This window comes from Bombina bombina, chromosome 5 (assembly GCF_027579735.1).
Source record: "Bombina bombina isolate aBomBom1 chromosome 5, aBomBom1.pri, whole genome shotgun sequence".
NCBI classification, from domain to species: domain Eukaryota; kingdom Metazoa; phylum Chordata; class Amphibia; order Anura; family Bombinatoridae; genus Bombina; species Bombina bombina.
Genome location: NC_069503.1, coordinates 1,004,692,897 through 1,004,711,764, shown reverse-complemented (window position 1 = coordinate 1,004,711,764; position 18,868 = coordinate 1,004,692,897). Strand labels below are relative to the sequence as shown.

At 38.9% G+C, this 18,868-nt stretch overlaps 1 protein-coding gene across 2 annotated transcripts in view; it reads right to left on the bottom strand.

Moving 5' to 3' along the window:
* Positions 1-18,868, bottom strand: part of VPS13B (vacuolar protein sorting 13 homolog B) — a 1,996,594-nt gene that overhangs the window by 1,017,166 nt on the left and 960,560 nt on the right. For both annotated transcript variants that reach the window (XM_053715243.1, XM_053715242.1), the window contains exon 21: positions 18,428-18,572. In XM_053715243.1, the coding sequence (XP_053571218.1) occupies positions 18,428-18,572 (145 nt within the window). The remainder of the gene's footprint in view (positions 1-18,427; positions 18,573-18,868) is intronic.

Below are 18,868 nucleotides of genomic sequence, written 5' to 3'. Positions count from 1 at the left end.
ATGGCCGGTGTATTGCTTTCAAACTTCTAGTCTTTCAATCCACACAGTCGTCGCTATTGGTATTCAGAGCACTCTGATTTCCTATTACTTAAGTCAGTATCATTTTCAGACTTCTCATCACATCTATGCATTTCAGCTAAATCAGCCTTTATCAAGATGAGTATTAATTGTCTGTTTATGCCTTGTCATACTGGATTTCATATTTAAAGTCTTAAAGGGATATCTTGCTAAGTCTTGCAGTTCATACATTTTACTTCAATAAAATCATATATAATAGTAGCAAACAAAAATATATATATACAAATAGCAGCAAATATAAAGAAAATAATGTTTGACAATGATTAAAAATATATATACATTAACAGCAAAAATCAAACTGTCCATTTAGGAAGCAACACTGAGGGACAATCAATTTCCCATGCTGTTGTGCAAATGGGATAGACAACAGGTGGAAATTATAGGCAATTAGCAAGACACCCCCAATAAAGGAGTGGTTCTGCAGGTGGTGACCACAGACCACTTCTCAGTTCCTATGATTTCTGGCTGTTTTGGTCACTTTTGAATGCTGGGGGTGCTTTCACTCTAGTGGTAGCATGAGACGGAGTCTGCAACCCACATAAATGGCTCAGGTAGTGCAGCTTATCCAGGATGGCACAACAATGCGAGCTGTGGCAAGAAGGATTGCTATGTCTGTCAGCGTAGTGTCCAGAGCATGGAGGCGCTACCAGGAGACAGGCTAGTACATCAGGAGACGTGGAGGAGGCCGTAGGAGGGCAATAACCCAGTAGCAGGACCGCTACCTCTGCCTTTGTGCAAGGAGGAACAGTAGGAGCACTGCCAGAGCCCTGCAAAATGACCTCCAGCAGGCCACAAATGTGCATGTGTCTGCTCAAACGGTCAGAAACAGACTCCATGAGGGTGGTATGAGGGCCCGACGTCCACAGGTGGGGGTTGTGCTTACAGCCCAACACCGTGCAGGACTTTTGGCATTTGCCAGAGAACACCAAGATTGGCAAATTCGCCACTGGCGCCCTGTGCTCTTCACAGATGAAAGCAGGTTCACTGAGCACATGTGACAGAGTCTGGAGACGCCATGCAGAACGTTCTGCTGCCTGCAATATCCACCAGCATGACCGGTTTGGCAGTGGGTCAGTAATGGTGTGGGGTGGCATTTCTTTGGGGGGCCGCAAAGCCCTCCATGTGCTCGCCAGAGGTAGCCTGACTGCCATTAGGTACCAAGATGAGATCCTCAGATCCCTTGTGAGACCATATGCTGGTGCGGTTGGCCCTGGGTTCCTCCTAATGCAAGACAATGCTAGACCTCATGTGGCTGGAGTGTGTCAACAGTTTCTGCAAGACGAAGGCATTGATGCTATAGACTGGCCCGCTCGTTTCCCAGACCTGAATCCAAATGAGCACATCTGGGACATCATGTCTCGCTCCATCCACCAACGTCACGTTGCACCACAGACTGTCCAGGAGTTGGCAGATACTTTAGTCCAGGTCGTGGAATAGGATCCCTAAGGAGACCATCCGCCACCTGATCAGGAGCATGCACAGGCGTTGTAGGGAAGTCATACAGGCACGTGGAGGCCACACACACTACTGAGCCTCATTTTGACTTGTTTTAAGGACATTACATCAAAGTTGGATCGGACTGTAGTGTGTTTTTCCACTTTAATTTTGAGTGTGACTCCAAATCCAGAACTCTATGGGTTGAAACATTTGATTTCCATTTTTGTTGTCAGCACATTCAACTATGTAAAGAACAAAGTATTTCATTAGAATATTTAATTCATTCAGATCTAGGATGTGTTATTTTAGTGTTCCCTTTATTTTTTGTAGCAAAGTATATCTTGAAAGATACACATTAGATCCAGATAAATTATAACAATAATAATTTAACCAAATTTCATCTATAAAATCTAAATTCATACATCTTATCTGTGATATAGTGCTATGTGAAAAATATATATAATAATATTACTAAACATAAATATAACTAATACATGAGTAACTATTCATAAATAACATAAATTATGCTTACCTGATAACTTAATTTCCATCGTTACGAGGAGAGTCCACGGCTTCATTCATTACTTGTGGGAAATACAGAACCTGGCCACCAGGAGGAGGCAAAGACACCCCAGCCAAAGGCTTAAATACCTCTCCCCCTCCCCTCATCCCCCAGTCATTCTGCCTAGGGAACAAGGAACAGTAGGAGAAATATCAGGGTATAAATGGTGCCAGAAGGAAAAACAAAAGAAATTTAGGTCCGCCCAACGGAGAACTGGGCGGGAGCCGTGGACTCTCCTCGTATTAGATGGAAAACATAAATAATGCTTACCTGATAATTTCCATCGTTATGAGGAGAGTCCACGGCTCCCGCCCAGTTCTCTGTTGGGCTCCATAGAGGCCTCATTCTTAAAGGCCCAAGAAGAATCCACAGCTCTAGTTGAGTGAGCCGTAATCCTCTGAGGAGGTTTAAGTCCCGCTTTCTCATAGGCCAAACAAATCATGCTCCGCAGCCAAAAGGACAGAGAAGAAGAAGAAGCCTCCTGCCCCTTGCGCTTCCCTGAATAGACAACAAACAAAGCTGACGTTTGTCTCAAATCCTTTGTAGTCTGAAGATAGAATTTCAAGGCTCGAACCAAATTCAAGTTGTGAAGTAACCGTTCCTTCGAAGAAGAAGGATTAGGACACAAGGAAGGAACCACAATTTCCTGCTTAATGTTGCAATCAGACACCACCAGAGAGAGAAAACCCAGTGCAGTGCGAATGACGGCCATATCTGTATGGAAAACCATGTAAGGAGGTTCACATTGCAAAGCCGCTAATTCAAACACCCTGCGTGCCGAAGCAATAGCCGGTAGAAAAAGAACCTTCCAAGACACAGTCTTAATGTCAAGAGAATGCATAGGCTCGAATGAAGCCCACTGCAAAACCTTCAGAACCAGATTTAAACTCCAAGGAGGAGCAGAATATCTAAACACAGGCCTGATCCTGGAAAGAGCCTGAACAAAAGAGCTCAGCGAGCTTCTTGTGTAACAAAACAGATAGCGCTAAAATCTGTCCCCTTAAGGAACTGGCGGCAAGTTCCTTCTCCAAACCATCCTGGAGGAAGGAAAGAATTCTGGATACCCTGACCTTATACCAGGAATATCCCCGAGATTCACACCAGAGTAGGTAGGTCCTCCACACCGTATGATAGATGTGACGAGTGACTGGCTTTCTTGCTTGAATTAGAGTATCTATCACCCTCTCAGAAAATCCTCTTCTGGCTAAGCGTAAGTGTTCAATCTCCACGCAGTCAGCCCCAGAGAATCTAGATTCTAATGCACAAAGGGACCCTGTACCAGCAGATCCCTGCGACAGGACAACCTCCGTGGAGGGGAGAATGACATCCCCACTAGATCCGCAAACCATGTCCTCCGTGGCCATGATGGAGCAATTAGAATAGCTGACGCATGCTCCTGTTTGATGTGTGCAACTACACTAGGTGGTAATGGTGGAAATGTAAACTAGGTTGAATCCCCACAGCACTGCTAAGGCATCTATTAGTTGTGCCTGGGGATCCCCGGACCGCGACCCGTATCTGGGTAGCTTGAAGTTGAGTCTGGACGCCATGAGATCTATCTCCGGAGCCCCCCAACTGTTGCAAATCTCCGCAAACACTTCAGGGTGAAGAGATCATTCCCCCGGATGAAACGACTGTCTGCTGAGAAAATCTGCTTCCCAGTTGTCCACACCCGGGATGTGGATCGCTGATAGCGAGCAGTCGTGGGCCTCCGCCCACTCCAGAATCCGAGAAACTTCCCTCATGGCTAGGGAGCTTCTCGTTCCCCCCTTATGGTTGATGTAAGCCACCGAGGTAATGTTCTCCGACTGGAATCTGATGAACTTGGATGACCCAAGCGAGACCTAGCCCCCCCAGAGCATTGAAGATCACCCAAAGTTCCAGGATGTTGATCGGGAGAAGAGACTCCTTCCTATTACACCTGCCCTGTGCCTTCCTGGCACCCCAAACTGCTCCTCAACCTGAGAGACTCGTGTTCGTAGTCACAATCTCCCAAGATGGTCTGAGGAAGGATGTCCCCTGGGACAGCTGATCGGGACGGAGCCACCAAGCGAGAGATTCCCTCGATCCGTTGTCCAGAAAGATCAGTTGGGATAGGTCCGAATGATCGCTGTTCCACTGCCTCAGCATGCATAGCTGAAGAGGCTTCAGATGGAATCTGGCGAATGGAATGACATCTATAGTGGATACCATAAGCCCAACCACCTCCATGCACCGGGCCACTGATGGCCTTGAGGAGGATTGACGGGCAAGACAGCTGGATACAATCTTGCAACATCTCTGGTCTAATAGGGAACCAGAGAACTCTTCCTGAGTTTATCTTCCAACCATGAGATTGCAGAAGAAGGAGAAGGGCCTCTGCCACCTGGTAGGACGGAGCCTGAACCAGGATGTCGTTAAGATGAGGAGCTGCTGCTATCCCTCTCGATCTCGCCACCGCAAGAAGGGCTCCCAGAACCTTTGTGAAGACTCTTGGTACAGTAGCCAGCCCGAAGGGAAGATCTACATACTGGAAGTGCTGATCCAGAAATGCGAACCTTAAGAACCTGAAGTGATCCTTGTGTATTGGCACATGAAGGTAAGCATCCTTCAAGTCTATCGCAGTCGTAAACTGACCCTGTTGAACTAGGGGCAGTATAGAACTTATCGTCTCCATTTTGAATGATGGAACCGACAGAAACTTGTTTAAGCACTTTAGATCCAGAATCGGACGAAATGTGCCCTCCTTCTTTGGTACCATGAACAGGTTTGAATAATACCCTAGACCCCTTTCTGCTAGAGGTACTGGTATAATTTCTCCTAGAGAGGAGAGATCCCTCACACACGTTTCTCTGGTTTTGAAGACAGATTTGACAAGAGGAATCTGCCCGTGGGAGGATGAGTTTTGAAGCCTATCCTGTAACCCTTGGCAACAACTTCCAGAACCCAAGGATCCTGTACGTCTTTTATCCAAGCCTCCGCGAAAAGAGATAGTCTGCCCTCTACTAGATCCAGAGACGGATCGGGGGCCGCCCCTTCATGACGATTTTGTCTCGGCAGGCTTCTTGCTCTGCATGGATTTATTCCAGGACTGAGCAGGCTTCCAAGATCCATTGGACTGCTCTGGTTTTGCGGCAGGATGCCGACGTTGGGACTTGTATGAACGAAAGGGACGAAAATTAGGACCCTTAGGTTTATTTTTTTATCCTGCGGTAGAAAGGCACCCTTGCTCTGTAACCGTGGATATGATAGAGTCCAGGCCTGGCACAAAAAGAAAGTTTCCCTTAAACGGAAGAGAAAGCAATCTAGATTTGGACGTCATGTCGGCAGACCACGACTATAACTACAGGGCCCTCCAGGCCAGAACAGAAGAGCCTGATGTCTTGGCATTCAAGAGAATAGTCTGCATATTAGCATCACAAATATACGAATTAGCAACCCTCAGGGTCCTAATTCTTTTTGAGATCTCCGAGGGGAGTCTCCACCTCAACCATTTATGACAGAGAGTCACACCAATAGGTAGCGGCACCCACCATCGCAGCGACCGCATGTTGAAAAACGAACCCCGTGTGTTGAAACATCTTTCTTAACAGGGTCTCTAATTTCCTATCCATAGGTTCCTTAAACGACAAACTATCCCCAAGCGGGATAATGGTGCACTTAGCAAGCGTTGAGATAGCTCTGTCTACCTTAGGGACAGATCCCCACAATTCTAGCTGAGAGTCTGGAACGGGAACAATTTTTTAACGAAGAAGAAGGGGAAAAAGATGATCCAAGTCTCTCCCATTAATTCTTAATAATATTTGCCATCTTTTCAGGGACCGGGAAAGTCTGGGACACTACCCTGTCGAGCTTTGAAATAGAAGGTTCCTCCAGTAACTTCGGTTCCGGAAACTCTAGAGTAGCCAACACCTCTTTTAATAAAAATCATAAGTTCTCCATCCTAAACCTAAAGTCTGGTTCCTCCACAGCCGGAGGTTTAGAGGCTGCAGATTCCGACCCAGAGAGAGAGTCCTCCGAAGTATTGGAATCCTTTGCATCAGCGGATGATCTAGTCTCGGATACATCCAACGGAGTAGAGAACCCCTGGGAAGGATAGCAATGTTAAACCTTTCGCTTGCGCTTAACCTGCGAGGTAAAGCACTAAAGACCGCAGACACCGCCGTATGCAACTGCTCAGCATAATCAGGTGGCAACAAGGACCCTCCCGCAGGAGGATTAGAAGTGCACTGGGGAGATGCATGTGTAATCAGAGATGAATGTAGGGAACACACCTTGCGTGACGGAGAGCTCTCAGGTAGACGGCTCAGTGGTACTAAACATCGTATTTCTTTTAGATAACACTATTTTATCAAGGCATGAGCAACATAGTTGAGCAGGCGGGTATACCGAAGCCTCCTCATAATAAACACAGGAAATAGATTTTGGTAAGAGAAAGTACCCTCTAACATATCAGAGTCCTCTATAGCTTGCACCTTTAATATCGACTTTAACAAGAATTAAATGGCACCTTATATACTTTAAATGTCCGGGGCACTCACCACCTCCTATGACCAGGCCCACAGAGAAACTTACTTTTGTCCCTTGCAACCGACAGTCAGGAAAGGAAGAAGCCACACCCAGTCACATGGAGTGCCGTGCAAGCCCGCCCCCTGCAGCCAAGAAAAAGCGCACCAACTAAACAGGCTGCACAGTAATCCAAGGAAGGAAAATCACCAAATAAAGTCAATCAAATGGTCCTTCAGGACAAAGGCGCCCTCTAGAGGCTTCCGTCGATGGTTAAGGAGAGATACACCAGGATCAGCTCTTCTTGAAACAAAGTGGAGAAACTGCAAACATGAAAAAACAGAAAAATGTGCTTCAATGGTGCAGAAAATCACAACAATTATTGGAAATTGTATCAATACATCACTCTACAGAATGATACTCACAAAAGCGGCACACTGTGTTGCAGCGCAAGTCAGGCAGGCTGGATAGATCAGAGTCCACCAGCTGGCTCACTTCAGATTGTGGATATACCAATGGTTGCTGCAAAATAAAATGCAAGGAGGGAGGGGGAAGGGTGCTCCAATAGTGCATGAAATCACTACAAAATAGAGAAAAATCCCAAAGACCCTCCAAAGAATATACTTACAAAAGTGGCGCACTTTATTGCATTGCAAGTCAAACAAGCTGGGTTAATATGAGCCCACCAGCAAGCTCACTCAGGCAAACAGATCCACAGTTAACATAAGTAAAAAAACACTCACAGTTTTAGATAAAACCAAAATAACCTCTATGCATAGAGGACTATTTATTGAAAAAAAATATATGTTAAAAACTTAAAATATAATCTGCAACACGTTTCAAAGTGCTTATAGCACTCTTTCCTCCCCCTCCCTCCTTGCATTTTATTTTTCAGCAACCATTGCTATTATCCACGATCTGGAGTGAGCCAGCTGGTGGGCTCTGATCTATCCAGCCTGCCTGACTTGCACTGCCACATAGTGCGCCGCTTTTGTGAGTATTATTCTGTAGAGTGATGTATTGATACAATTTCCAACAATTGTGATCTTCTGCACCATTGGAGCGCCTTTTTCTGTTTTTTTCATATTTGCAAGGAAGGAAAAGCCTGACTGTTCCACATTGCCTGAGCCACATCTCACACATGTCGCAGCAACACACAAAGCAATCATGTATACATCCCCCCCTGTTCAATAATCACCTTCTGGAGATATTAAACCTTGATTCTATACAGATAAAAGGAGCCACACTGTGACCTTGTCTTCTTGCGTTATCATTACATATATATAAAAAATGAAGCAATCTTACCAAAATCAACACCGTGGAACAGGAACACGGCCTTTCAAGTTTGACCGTGTGTAGCATCGCTCCTGACATGGACTTGAATGAAGAAAGCAGGCAGCAAAACTCATCAATGTTGATTGCTTAAGGAGCTGTTAATATGAGTTGGGATGGTCCCTGCATCTCCGGACTCTAACATTCATCCATGCTCTCACTGAGAGGTTGACAGAACTACTTAAAACTCCAGTCCCATCTCGAAGAGTACTACCCTTAATAAGAGACTACTCTGATATCTTCTGACTCATCTCTGCCAACCTCTTGTGACGAAAGGCAAAGAATAACTGGGGGATGAGGAGAATGTGGGAGGTATTTAAGCCTTTGGCTGGGGTGTTTTTGCCTCCTCCTGGTGGCCATGTTCTGTATTTCCCACAAGTAATGAATGAAGCCGTGGACTCTCCTCTTATTAGATGGAAATAATGATCTAATGTGTGCTATTAGATGATAGTTTTAAAAAATTGTGAAAAATGTGTAATGATCAACATAATGTATCTTAATATAAATGGTAAATATTAGGCGATAGTTAAACTAAGCATTAATACTAAGCCTTAATAACCCTAATACGTGACAAATATTAGTCACTACTTTGACTAGAATTTAATAGTATTTATTAACAAATATAAGAACATCTTTTGTGTAGAAAGATTTATAATCCACCCTATGTTGTGTTGGATAGTGTGTAGTGATCTAAAGTGGTGACAAAATTTAGAGTGGGGAAATGATGGTAGTTTATAGTATGGCATTCAGGTCTAAATCTACATTTAGACGTTGGGGTTCAAGGGTTTTAAAATTAAAATTAATTAGATTGTTATATTTATGAATAGCTACTCATGTATTAGAAGTTATATTTATGTTTAGTAATATTATTATATATATTTTTTCACATAACACTAGTATTAGTATTTCTGCTGTAAATGATTTCTATATTGCAGATAGATAGGTTTAAGTTGAATACTATATAGACCATGCATTTAAAATCTTGATCTATTGCACTTTTTATATTGTATGTATAATAAAATCCCAGATAACATGTATCAATTTAGATTTTAAAGATGAAATTTGTTTAACCCCTTAATGACCGGAACATTTTTCAATTTTCTTACCCTTAATGACAATGGCTATTTTTACATTTCTGTGGTGTTTGTGTTCAGCTGTAATTTTCCTCTTACTCATTTACTGTACCCACACATATTATATACCGTTTTTCTCGCCATTAAATCCATTAAATGGACTTTCTAAATATACCATTATTTTCATTATATCTTATAATTTACTATAAAAGTTTTTATAAAATATGAGGAAAAAATGGAAAAAAAAACACACTTTTTCTAACTTTGACCCCCAAAATCTGTTACACATCTACAACCACTAAAAAACACCCATGCTAAATAGTTTCTAAATTTTGTCCTGAGTTTAGAAATACCCAATGTTTACATGATCTTTGCTTTTTTGTAAGTTATAGGGCCATAAATACAAGTAGCACTTTGCTATTTCTAAACCACTTTTTTTTTCAAAATTAGCGCTAGTTACATTGGAACCCTGATATCTGTCAGGAATACCTGAATATCCCTTGACATGTATATATTTTTTTTAGAAGACATCCCAAAGTATTGATCTAGGCCCATTTTGGTATATTTCATGCCACCGTTTCACCGCCAAATGCGATCAAATTAAAAAAAAATGTTCACTTTTTCACACATTTTGTCACAAACTTTAGGTTTCCCACTGAAATTATTTACAAACAGCTTCTGCAATTATGGCACAAATGGTTGTAAATGCTTCTCTGGGATCGCCTTTGTTCAGAAATAGAAGACTTAGATGGCTTTGGGGTTGCTTTTTGGTAATTAGAAGGCTGCTAAATGCCGCTGCGCACCACACGTGTTTTATGCCCAGCAGTGAAGGGGTTAATTAGGGAGCATGTAGGGAGCTTGTAGGGTTAATTTTAGCTTTAGTTTAGTGTAGTAGACAACTCCAAGTATTGATCTAGGCCAATTTTGGTATATTTCATGCCACCATTTCACCGCCAAATGAGAGCAAATAAAAAAAAACTTTAAATTTTTCACAATTGTAGGTTTCTCACTGAAATTATTTACAAACAGTTTGTGCAATTATGGCACAAATGGTTGTAAAAGCTTCTCTGGGATCCCCTTTGTTCAGAAATAGCAGACATATATGGCTTTGGCGTTGCTTTTTGTTAATTAGAAGGCCGCTAAATGCTGCTGCGCACAACACGCGAATTATGCCCAGCAGTGAAGGAGTTAATTAGGTAGCTTGTAGGGCGCTGGCAGGGTTAATTTTAGCTTTAGTGTAGAGATCAGCCTCCCACCTGACACATCCCACCCCCTGATCCCTCCCAAACAGCTCTATTCCCTCCCCCACCCCACAATTGTCCCCGCCATCTTAAGTACTGGCAGAAAGTCTGCCAGTACTAAATAAAAGGAGTTTTTTTTATTTTATTTTTAAAAAAAATGTATTCAGCTGTAATGGAGCCCTGCCTTAGCCGCCAACCTCCCTGATCCCCCACCAAACAGCTCTATAACCCTCCCTGCTACTTAATTGCCGCCATCTTGGGTACTGGCAGCTGTCTGCCAGTACCCAATTTGCCCCCAAAAACAGTATTTATAAACTTTTCTGTAGTGTAGCAGCCCCCCCCTCAATACCCCCAACCCCCCCCCCAGATCCTTATATATATATATATTTTTTTTTTTTTTAATGTTTTTAAAAAATTTTTTAGAACTTTTTAATTTTTTCCATTGGTGTCAGTGGCTAATATGCGCGCGCGCCCCCACGTGCACACGCGCGCGCGCACGCTGCCGCCTCCTTGCTACACTCCCCCCGGAACACAGCACCATTGTTACCGGTGCAGAGAGGGCCATAGAGTGGCTCTCTCTGCATCGGAGGCTTGTTAAAAGGTATTGCAGGATGCCTCCATATCGAGGCATCACTGCAATACCCTGAGAGCTGCTGGAAGCGATTGCGATCGCTTCCAGCACTCTCTTAAACAACTGACGTACCAGGTACGTCCATTGTCACTAACTGCTAGTTTTTGCAGGACGTACCTGGTACGTCAGTTGTCATTAAGGGGTTAAATTATTATTATATAATTTATCCAGATCTAATATATATATATATATATATATATATATATATATATATATATATATATATATATATTGGGTTTGTTTTTAGGTAGTTGCGCCTGAATAGGGAGGGTGGTTCTGAGGCTGGAGCACTATGAGTGGATCTGATGAGTGCTGCTGTTAGTGGTTTCCCACTTCCTCCTAAGTGAGAAGTAATAGATGTGTTTGTAGAAGAGGAATTTCTAACAGCGCTTACAAGAGAGGTTCCTCATGTGAATGTGTAGATTGAGAATACAAAAAGATACATATATCTCAAATGAGTAAAACCATGTCTTTAACAGAACTAGATGATGCACTTAAATAGCTCTCCTGTAAGATCACAGGGTTCGGTGATCAGCGTCGTGGAACTCTTTAGTTGATTATGTCCCGGTATGTTTCTTTTTAACTGGAATAAAATTACCAAACAGTCTGAATGGAGACTGTACAGGAGTTGTAGGATCCCCCCTGGTTCCAATCCGTATGATTGGACGGAAGGAAGTGTGAAGAGGTACTCCAATTTATTATGAGCTGGTATGTGGTGTAGTTAAAAAAATTTTTTTATTATAATAGGCTTTAAAAGCGAAAAGAATGGATGTAATAATTTATAATTCCTAATTAAAGATATGTAAAATATTTATTATAATTTAAATTGATAAAACTGAGTGTAGTAAAATTAGGAGAGAAATATGAATTTAATAACTATATATAAAAAATTGGTCAAAATAAAAACACATAGATCAAATAGGTCAAATTGGTTCTGTCCCTTTAAAAAGTATCTGGTTAAAAATGGGTTAACTAATCTAAATAGAGGTATCAACTATAAAACAAGTGGTATAGTGAATATCGTGAGAATCAATGGTTGGTGTAATTATAAGTCACTGATTAATATGAATCACAGATTAATATGAAGTGATTGGTATTATACGTGGTGGGTATATGCAGAAATAGGCTAATATAATTTGTTTAGTGTTGAGCGGTGTATCAAAAAAAGCTATAACAATGGTCCTAATAATAACAATAATATATAATATATATATTATAATATATAATATATTAAAATATTAATAGGTCTAGGTAATAGAATAGTTAAATATATAAACCACTAACTTTGGAGAGTGATAAAGTGGTGTGCCAGTAACAGTATGGAGCTGTTAGTAAATGGAACCGCTAGCGAGTAGCGTCCAGCAAGTGGAGTAGTGTGATCGGATATCCGGAAGTGACATCACGAACGTGTGTCACGTGCCTTACGCGTTTCGTGAGCGTATATATTTTAGAAAATGTGTGAATCTTTGCAAGCAGACGATACACTAGCAATTTTTGCATTTACATTTTGCTGTTAAAGTATATATATTTGTAAACATTGTCAAACATTCTTTTCTTTTTATTTGCTACCATTTTTTTATATTTTTTTTCTTTGCTTCTATTATATATGATTTTATTAAACTAAAATGTATGAACTGCAAGACTTAGCAAGATATCCCTTTAAGACTCTAAATATGAAATCCGGTATAAAAAGGCATGAACAAATAATTAAGACAACTTGAAAAAGGCTGATTTAGCTGAAACGCAGAGATGTGATGAGAAGTCTGAAAATTATGCTGACTTAAAGGGATACTAACCCCACATTTTTTCTTTCATGATTCAGATAGAGCATGCAATTGTAAGCAACTTTCTAATTTACTCCTATTATCATTTTTTCTTTGTTCTCGTGTTATCTTGATTTGAAAAGGCAGTAATAAAAGGTCAGGAGCCGGCCCATTTTTAGTTCAGTACCTTGGTAGAGCTTGCTGATTGGTTTGCTACATTTAGCCACAAATCAGCAAGTACTACCCAGTTGCTGAACAAAAAATGGTCCGGCTCTAAAGCTTACAGTACTGCTTTTTCAAATCAAGATAGCATGAGAACAAAGAAAAATTGATAATAGGTGTAAATTTGAAAGGTGCTTAAAATCGCATACTCTATCTGAATCATGAAAGAAAAAAAATTGGGTTTAGTATCCCATTAAGTAATAGGAAATCAGAGCGCTCTGAATACAAATAGTTACAATTGTGTGGATTGAAAGACTAGAAGTTTGAAAGCAGTACACCGGAACTATTAATCCCATAAAATTGCAGATCCTAAACACACTGAAAAAAGACTTTTGCCTTAGCATGGTTCTTTGCAATGTCGGACATAAGAAACCTTCCTCTAGGAGCCCTTGATTTGAAGCTTATTCTGTATCTCTGGGAAACAATGTTTAAAACTCAGTGGTGTTGAACAGATTGAGACCAATCTTCCCCCTACCAGAAGAGAATCTGGATTAGGGGCCGCACCTTCATTCAGATTTGGAAGTGGGAGGCTTATTTGACTGTTAGCCTTATTTCAATTGGGATCTTCCTGGAAGAATCCTGTTTTAGAGAGGAAGAGGACTTTTGGTTCCTTGAATGACGAAAGGAATGAAAACAACTGAATGTTCTAATCTTCCCCTTAGACTTTTTGTGCTGAGGGAGAAAGGTTCTCTTTCCTCCAATGACAAAAGAAGCAATCAGCTAAACATCATTAAAACATCAAAGTTTATTGTCATAATATTAAAACATGCAAGGCTCAAATCTGAAAGAGGGTAAGCATAGTGGACAGGCTTACGTGTTTTGGTCCAAGGCAGTAATCATAGCCAGTCCCTTTTCTCCAGTCACAGTAGAAATGATAGCATCTAGACCAGGCCCAAACAAGATTTTTCCTTGAAAAGGGAGATATAAAATCCTGATATTGGAAGCCATATCAGCTGACTATGATTTCAACCACAAGGCCCTTCTGGTAAAAACAGACAATGCAATTTTTAGCATTAATCTTGATTATATCAATAATCATGTCACAAATGAAGCCATTTAGAGATCTTATAAGATTAAACTAAAGTTGAAAATCTTCCTCTAAAGAATCTTTAGATAAGTGATCAGATAGACTGTTACACCACAGAGTAGAGGCTGGAGTCACACAAGCAATACTAATTGTTGGTTTGAACAGTAAACCCACTTGTTGAAAGCCTTTCAGTGAAAATACTCTAAATTCCAGGCTAGTAGATCCTTAAAAGAAGTACTATTCTATAAAGGTATAGTGAATTATTTAAAACTGTCCCAAATTAGCCACAGCAGAGAAGGTAACCTAAGTTACAACATGGCAGCTCCCATTGTTTTATAGACACTAAAACTTTACACTTGTTTTGTCAATATTTAAACAACTAATTAAACGTTAAAAAATTAATCTACATGTTATTCTCAGACTAATCTTTTCCGTAAATGCTTCATTTTATCTAGCATTTATTTAGTCTTTAATGTCCCTTTAAATTCCAATAACAGTAAATATACATTTCTAGTATTCAATGATCTATCTACAAAATTAGTACCTGCATCCTGGTGAATGATGGACTTTTCCTTCATCTTTGTAAATAGATAACAAATTAATTAAAAAGTAACCATCAATTCTAAACATTCTGTTAAAAGCAGATAAATCAATTAGAGGGACAGTATACTATAAAATAGTTTTTTTCTTAATGTGTTTCCAATTACATTTTTTTACCAGCTGCAGAGTATAACATGTATGAGATTTGCTTTTTTAAGGCTTATTTGTGTATATAAATGAGCTGATATTGTGTTTTGAAGCCACAACCTAAAAAAATGGGTTGAGCTTGTAGGTCAGATCTCATTACATTATCACATTGTGTACATATACATGCTTCTTTATCTTATCTGTCCATAAATCAATCACCAATACTTGGAGAGAACAATGGAAAATTAACATTTTATTACCTTATCTCTTCTATAACCCACTGGGAGTGTAATTTCTTCTACTGGCTAAGTTAACACAGCTTGGCCTCGAGGCCAAAAACTTTTAGAATAGGTGGGGATACCACAGGCTAAATAAACTAATTCAAATGCCAATATAAGGCTAATGGAAATACTTGTAAACAATTCAATACACTACAGCAGGTAAAGTGGATCATTGTGAACAAATTAAAGGGGAGAACATTTTTGAGTAAACTGTCCCTTTAAGGGAAGAGTAGTATAGCATAGTATGCCCTAGTTTCCAGAATGGAGGTGACTATTTTTCTTGGAATGTCTCTTTCCTGAGAATGGGAGTAAGTACCCCTCTCATGACATAAAACCCTTTGAGTCCCCACAGTAAAAATCTCAAAATCTGATACATTACTCATTCATTTTAAATTATGTTAGATTTATCAAAAACAAAAAAACAATGTATGTTTTTATAATCACTTGGCAATGGTGCCTCACAATGACAGTAGGTAAAGAACAGCTGAGAGTGCTATTCTAAGCAAGGACAGTGATGTCTATAGTGTTAACCATACTAGCATCTATCTCAGACTAAGGGATAGAGAAGTACCATTATCTGCTTTTATTTTATTTATTTTTTTCTTTGAGGAAATCCGTTAAGAAAGGTTATTTACATTGTTCACAAATTTAGCATTCTCTGGGAACAACATAAAATTCTCAACATTTGTGCCGGGCTACTATTTAAATGCTTCTGAGAAGATCCAACCAAGCCAAAGAGCTTAAACTTAACTTTTCAACTGTTTATAGAGAAAAATATTTTTGGTACAAAAGAAATATTATACAACAGCAGGTTTAATGAAGTATTTATTTTTACTTGTCAGTACTATTCTAAACAAGGTTTAATCAGGGAACATTTATTCTATTTTATATTAAGAAAAATACAAAGAGAGAATAAAAAAAGCTTGCTACATGTGGAAGCTATATCTGGAAAGATTCCCATTGCAAGTCTGTCCACCAGCACAAGAGGCCATCTAAACCTACCATGTGCTGACAAGTTTTAACAAGAACTAAACAGTTGCCCACATGTGCTTTCTGTAACGTTCATATTCATGCTATGCATTCAAGCACTGCACTGGCATAAGGGAAAGAATGTTTAAAATTAATTTTAAAAACAAAAGGGTGAGGCATTGTGAGGGGGATTTCCCTAAAGTCTCAGTTCCAGTTGTATCACTGTTAGCTGAAGAGGTGGGTGAAAAAAATAAACAAAATTGATTACACAGTTAAAGGGACATGACACCCACATTTTTTCTTTCATGATTTAGAAAGAGAATGCTTTTTTAAACATCTTTCCAATTTACTTCTATTATCTAATTTGTGTAATTATCTTGATATTCTTTGCTGAAAAGCATATCTAGATATGCTCAGTAGCTGCTGATTGGTTGCTGCACATAGAAGCCTCATGTGATTGGCTCACCCATGTGCATTGCTTTTTCTTCAAATAAGGATATCTAAAAAATTAAGCAAAATAAATAATAGAAGTAAATTGTAATGTTGTTTAAATTTGTATGTTCTATCTGAATCATGAAAGAAAGATTTTGGGTTTAGTGGCCCTTTAAGCAAGAATAGTATTGAATGTTAATAGACACTCATCAAACAGTCAACAGGGTAAAAATACAAATGTTGGTGCCACAAGGCTACTCTTTCTTTTCTTTGTGATTTCAATCATAGAGAATTGTCAGTGCAACTAATAAAGTAAATAAAAACCATTAAGAGTAGACAGACGTTTGCAGGTTAGAATGGTTTCTCCTGCATAAATATAACATTACAAAACAACAACTTGGAATTTACTATACGGTAATTGATGTGAATATATATATTTTATTTTTTTTAATTTAAAAAAAAAAAAATCTATTAAGATTGTAACAGTAGTAGCTTACCAAATATTGTATCAGCCAACTAAGTGTAGCTCGGATATAATTTTCCAACAATATTTATTGTGGCAAGTCATGACTGCATCTTCCTAAAGGTGGGGACAACTTAAAGGGACAGTCTAGTCTAAAAAGAACTTTCATGATTCAGATAGGGCATGTAATTTGAAACAATTTTACAATTTACTTTTATCACCAATTTTAGTTCTCTTGGTATTATTAGTTGAAATCTTAACTTAGGAGGTTCATATGCTAATTTCTTAGACCTTGAAGGCCACCTCTTAAGAATGCATTTTAACAGGTTTTTCACCACTAGAGGGTGTTAGTTCATGTTTTTCATATAGATAGCACTGTGCTCGTGCACGTGAAGTTACCTGGGAGCCATCACTGATTGGCTAAACTGCAAGTCTGTCAAAAGAACAAATAAAGGGGCAGTCTGCAGAGTCTTAGATACAAGATAATCACAGAGGTAAAAAATATATAAATATAACTGTGTTGGTTATGCAAAACTAGGGAATGGGTAAACAAGGGATTATCTATCTTTTAAAACAATAACAATTCTGGTGTAGATTGTCCCTTTAACAAACCTCTATATTGTGCAGTATGCAAATATGCACTCATCCGTACAGCAAATGTGTGTGAAGTATGCTGCAGCCATACTTGTACATATAGGAAGTGGAGTAGAAAGCTACTAAATCATATCCATCTGATACACAGAAAAACATCTTATTTCCATTTTTATTTTTAGATTACGTTATAGAGGCTACCATACTAGGAGAATTCCCTATGATAGGATGATAAGGCATAAAAGCATTGATAATTAAAGGGTCTGAGAGGAGAATTGCTCGTGGGGGATTCCTTTTTTAAGTTTTTTTTTTTGCTGTTTTGTTTTTCCTCCAGTAACTTTAATTTAAATATAAAAGGAGATTACAAGATATTGAATTGACACATGCTAAATTAAGCCTCCCATAGTAGGGTATCAATAATCTTATAGTATATTTTACAGGAGTATTAACCATTTGTTTCATATTCATAGGTGTATAACTGTAATGGATGGGAGGTGTTTCTATATGGATAAATATTTATAGATTTAGATTTCATATAGCTATATCTCTCTTTTTTTTCTTTCCTCTGCTTTCTGGGCAATGTCTTGATGGACAATGTATTTTGTTTACTGTGGGATTTAAACTTGAACAAGTGTATGCTGTTAAGTTTGTATAAACTCTTTTCTTTTTCTGTAATGATATCTCCATATAATAAATAAATATAAAAAAAAGAAAGCTACTAAATTGTACTAACATTATACAAATGTGATCAATTAAAAAAATATATATAAATACACTTCAGCATTATTTATAAAGATATCTAAAATGGCTGTTAATTTGCAGATATACACTCTGCTCATAGAAAAAAAATAATTTAATACTAATTTAAATGTATGATTTTATTTGCCAAATATATTCTACAGTTAATTTTGTCATGGTATAAAACAAATTTGATTACACTTCTTAAACTTAACTGAAAGGAATAGAGGAAAAATCTAGACACAGAACAGACTGAAAAAATAATAAAAACAAAAAAGTTTTTTAATTATAAAAAGTGTAAATGTCTAAAAGAGTGACTATTTCTGGAAAGCTGAATAGTGAGCTAGCTTGTTTGCACAACTGACCCACAGAAGGAATAAGAAACATATTTCAAAACTGCAAGAAAAGATCATACCTGTTAAAGTTTTGGTTTTGATAGGGCTGCTGGCATATTCAGATGGCTGATTTGATGGTTGTTTTGCCAACGGTGCACTTCCAACAGACACTTCATCCTCTTTCTTTCTTGACAGTGGCACAGTTAGGGGAGCAGCGCTCAGCGACTGAGAAGGTAAAGATAAAACTATGATCAATGTCATGATACACATTTGGGAAATACAAAATTAAATTAACAGGTGAAAAAATACTTATGTTGCTTGTATAATAAAACAATGTAAATCCAGGGTGGATAAAAATCAACAATTTAACAAAAAAAAAATTGGGGGTAAATTAATTCCATTATTTTTGGGTATTTTTTCTATCTGGAAGACATTATCAAACATTCTTGGTTTTGTAATTCTGGAAACTGTGAATTTGTTTCTGCAGAAATAACATACTACTTCTTCACAGCAAAAATGTT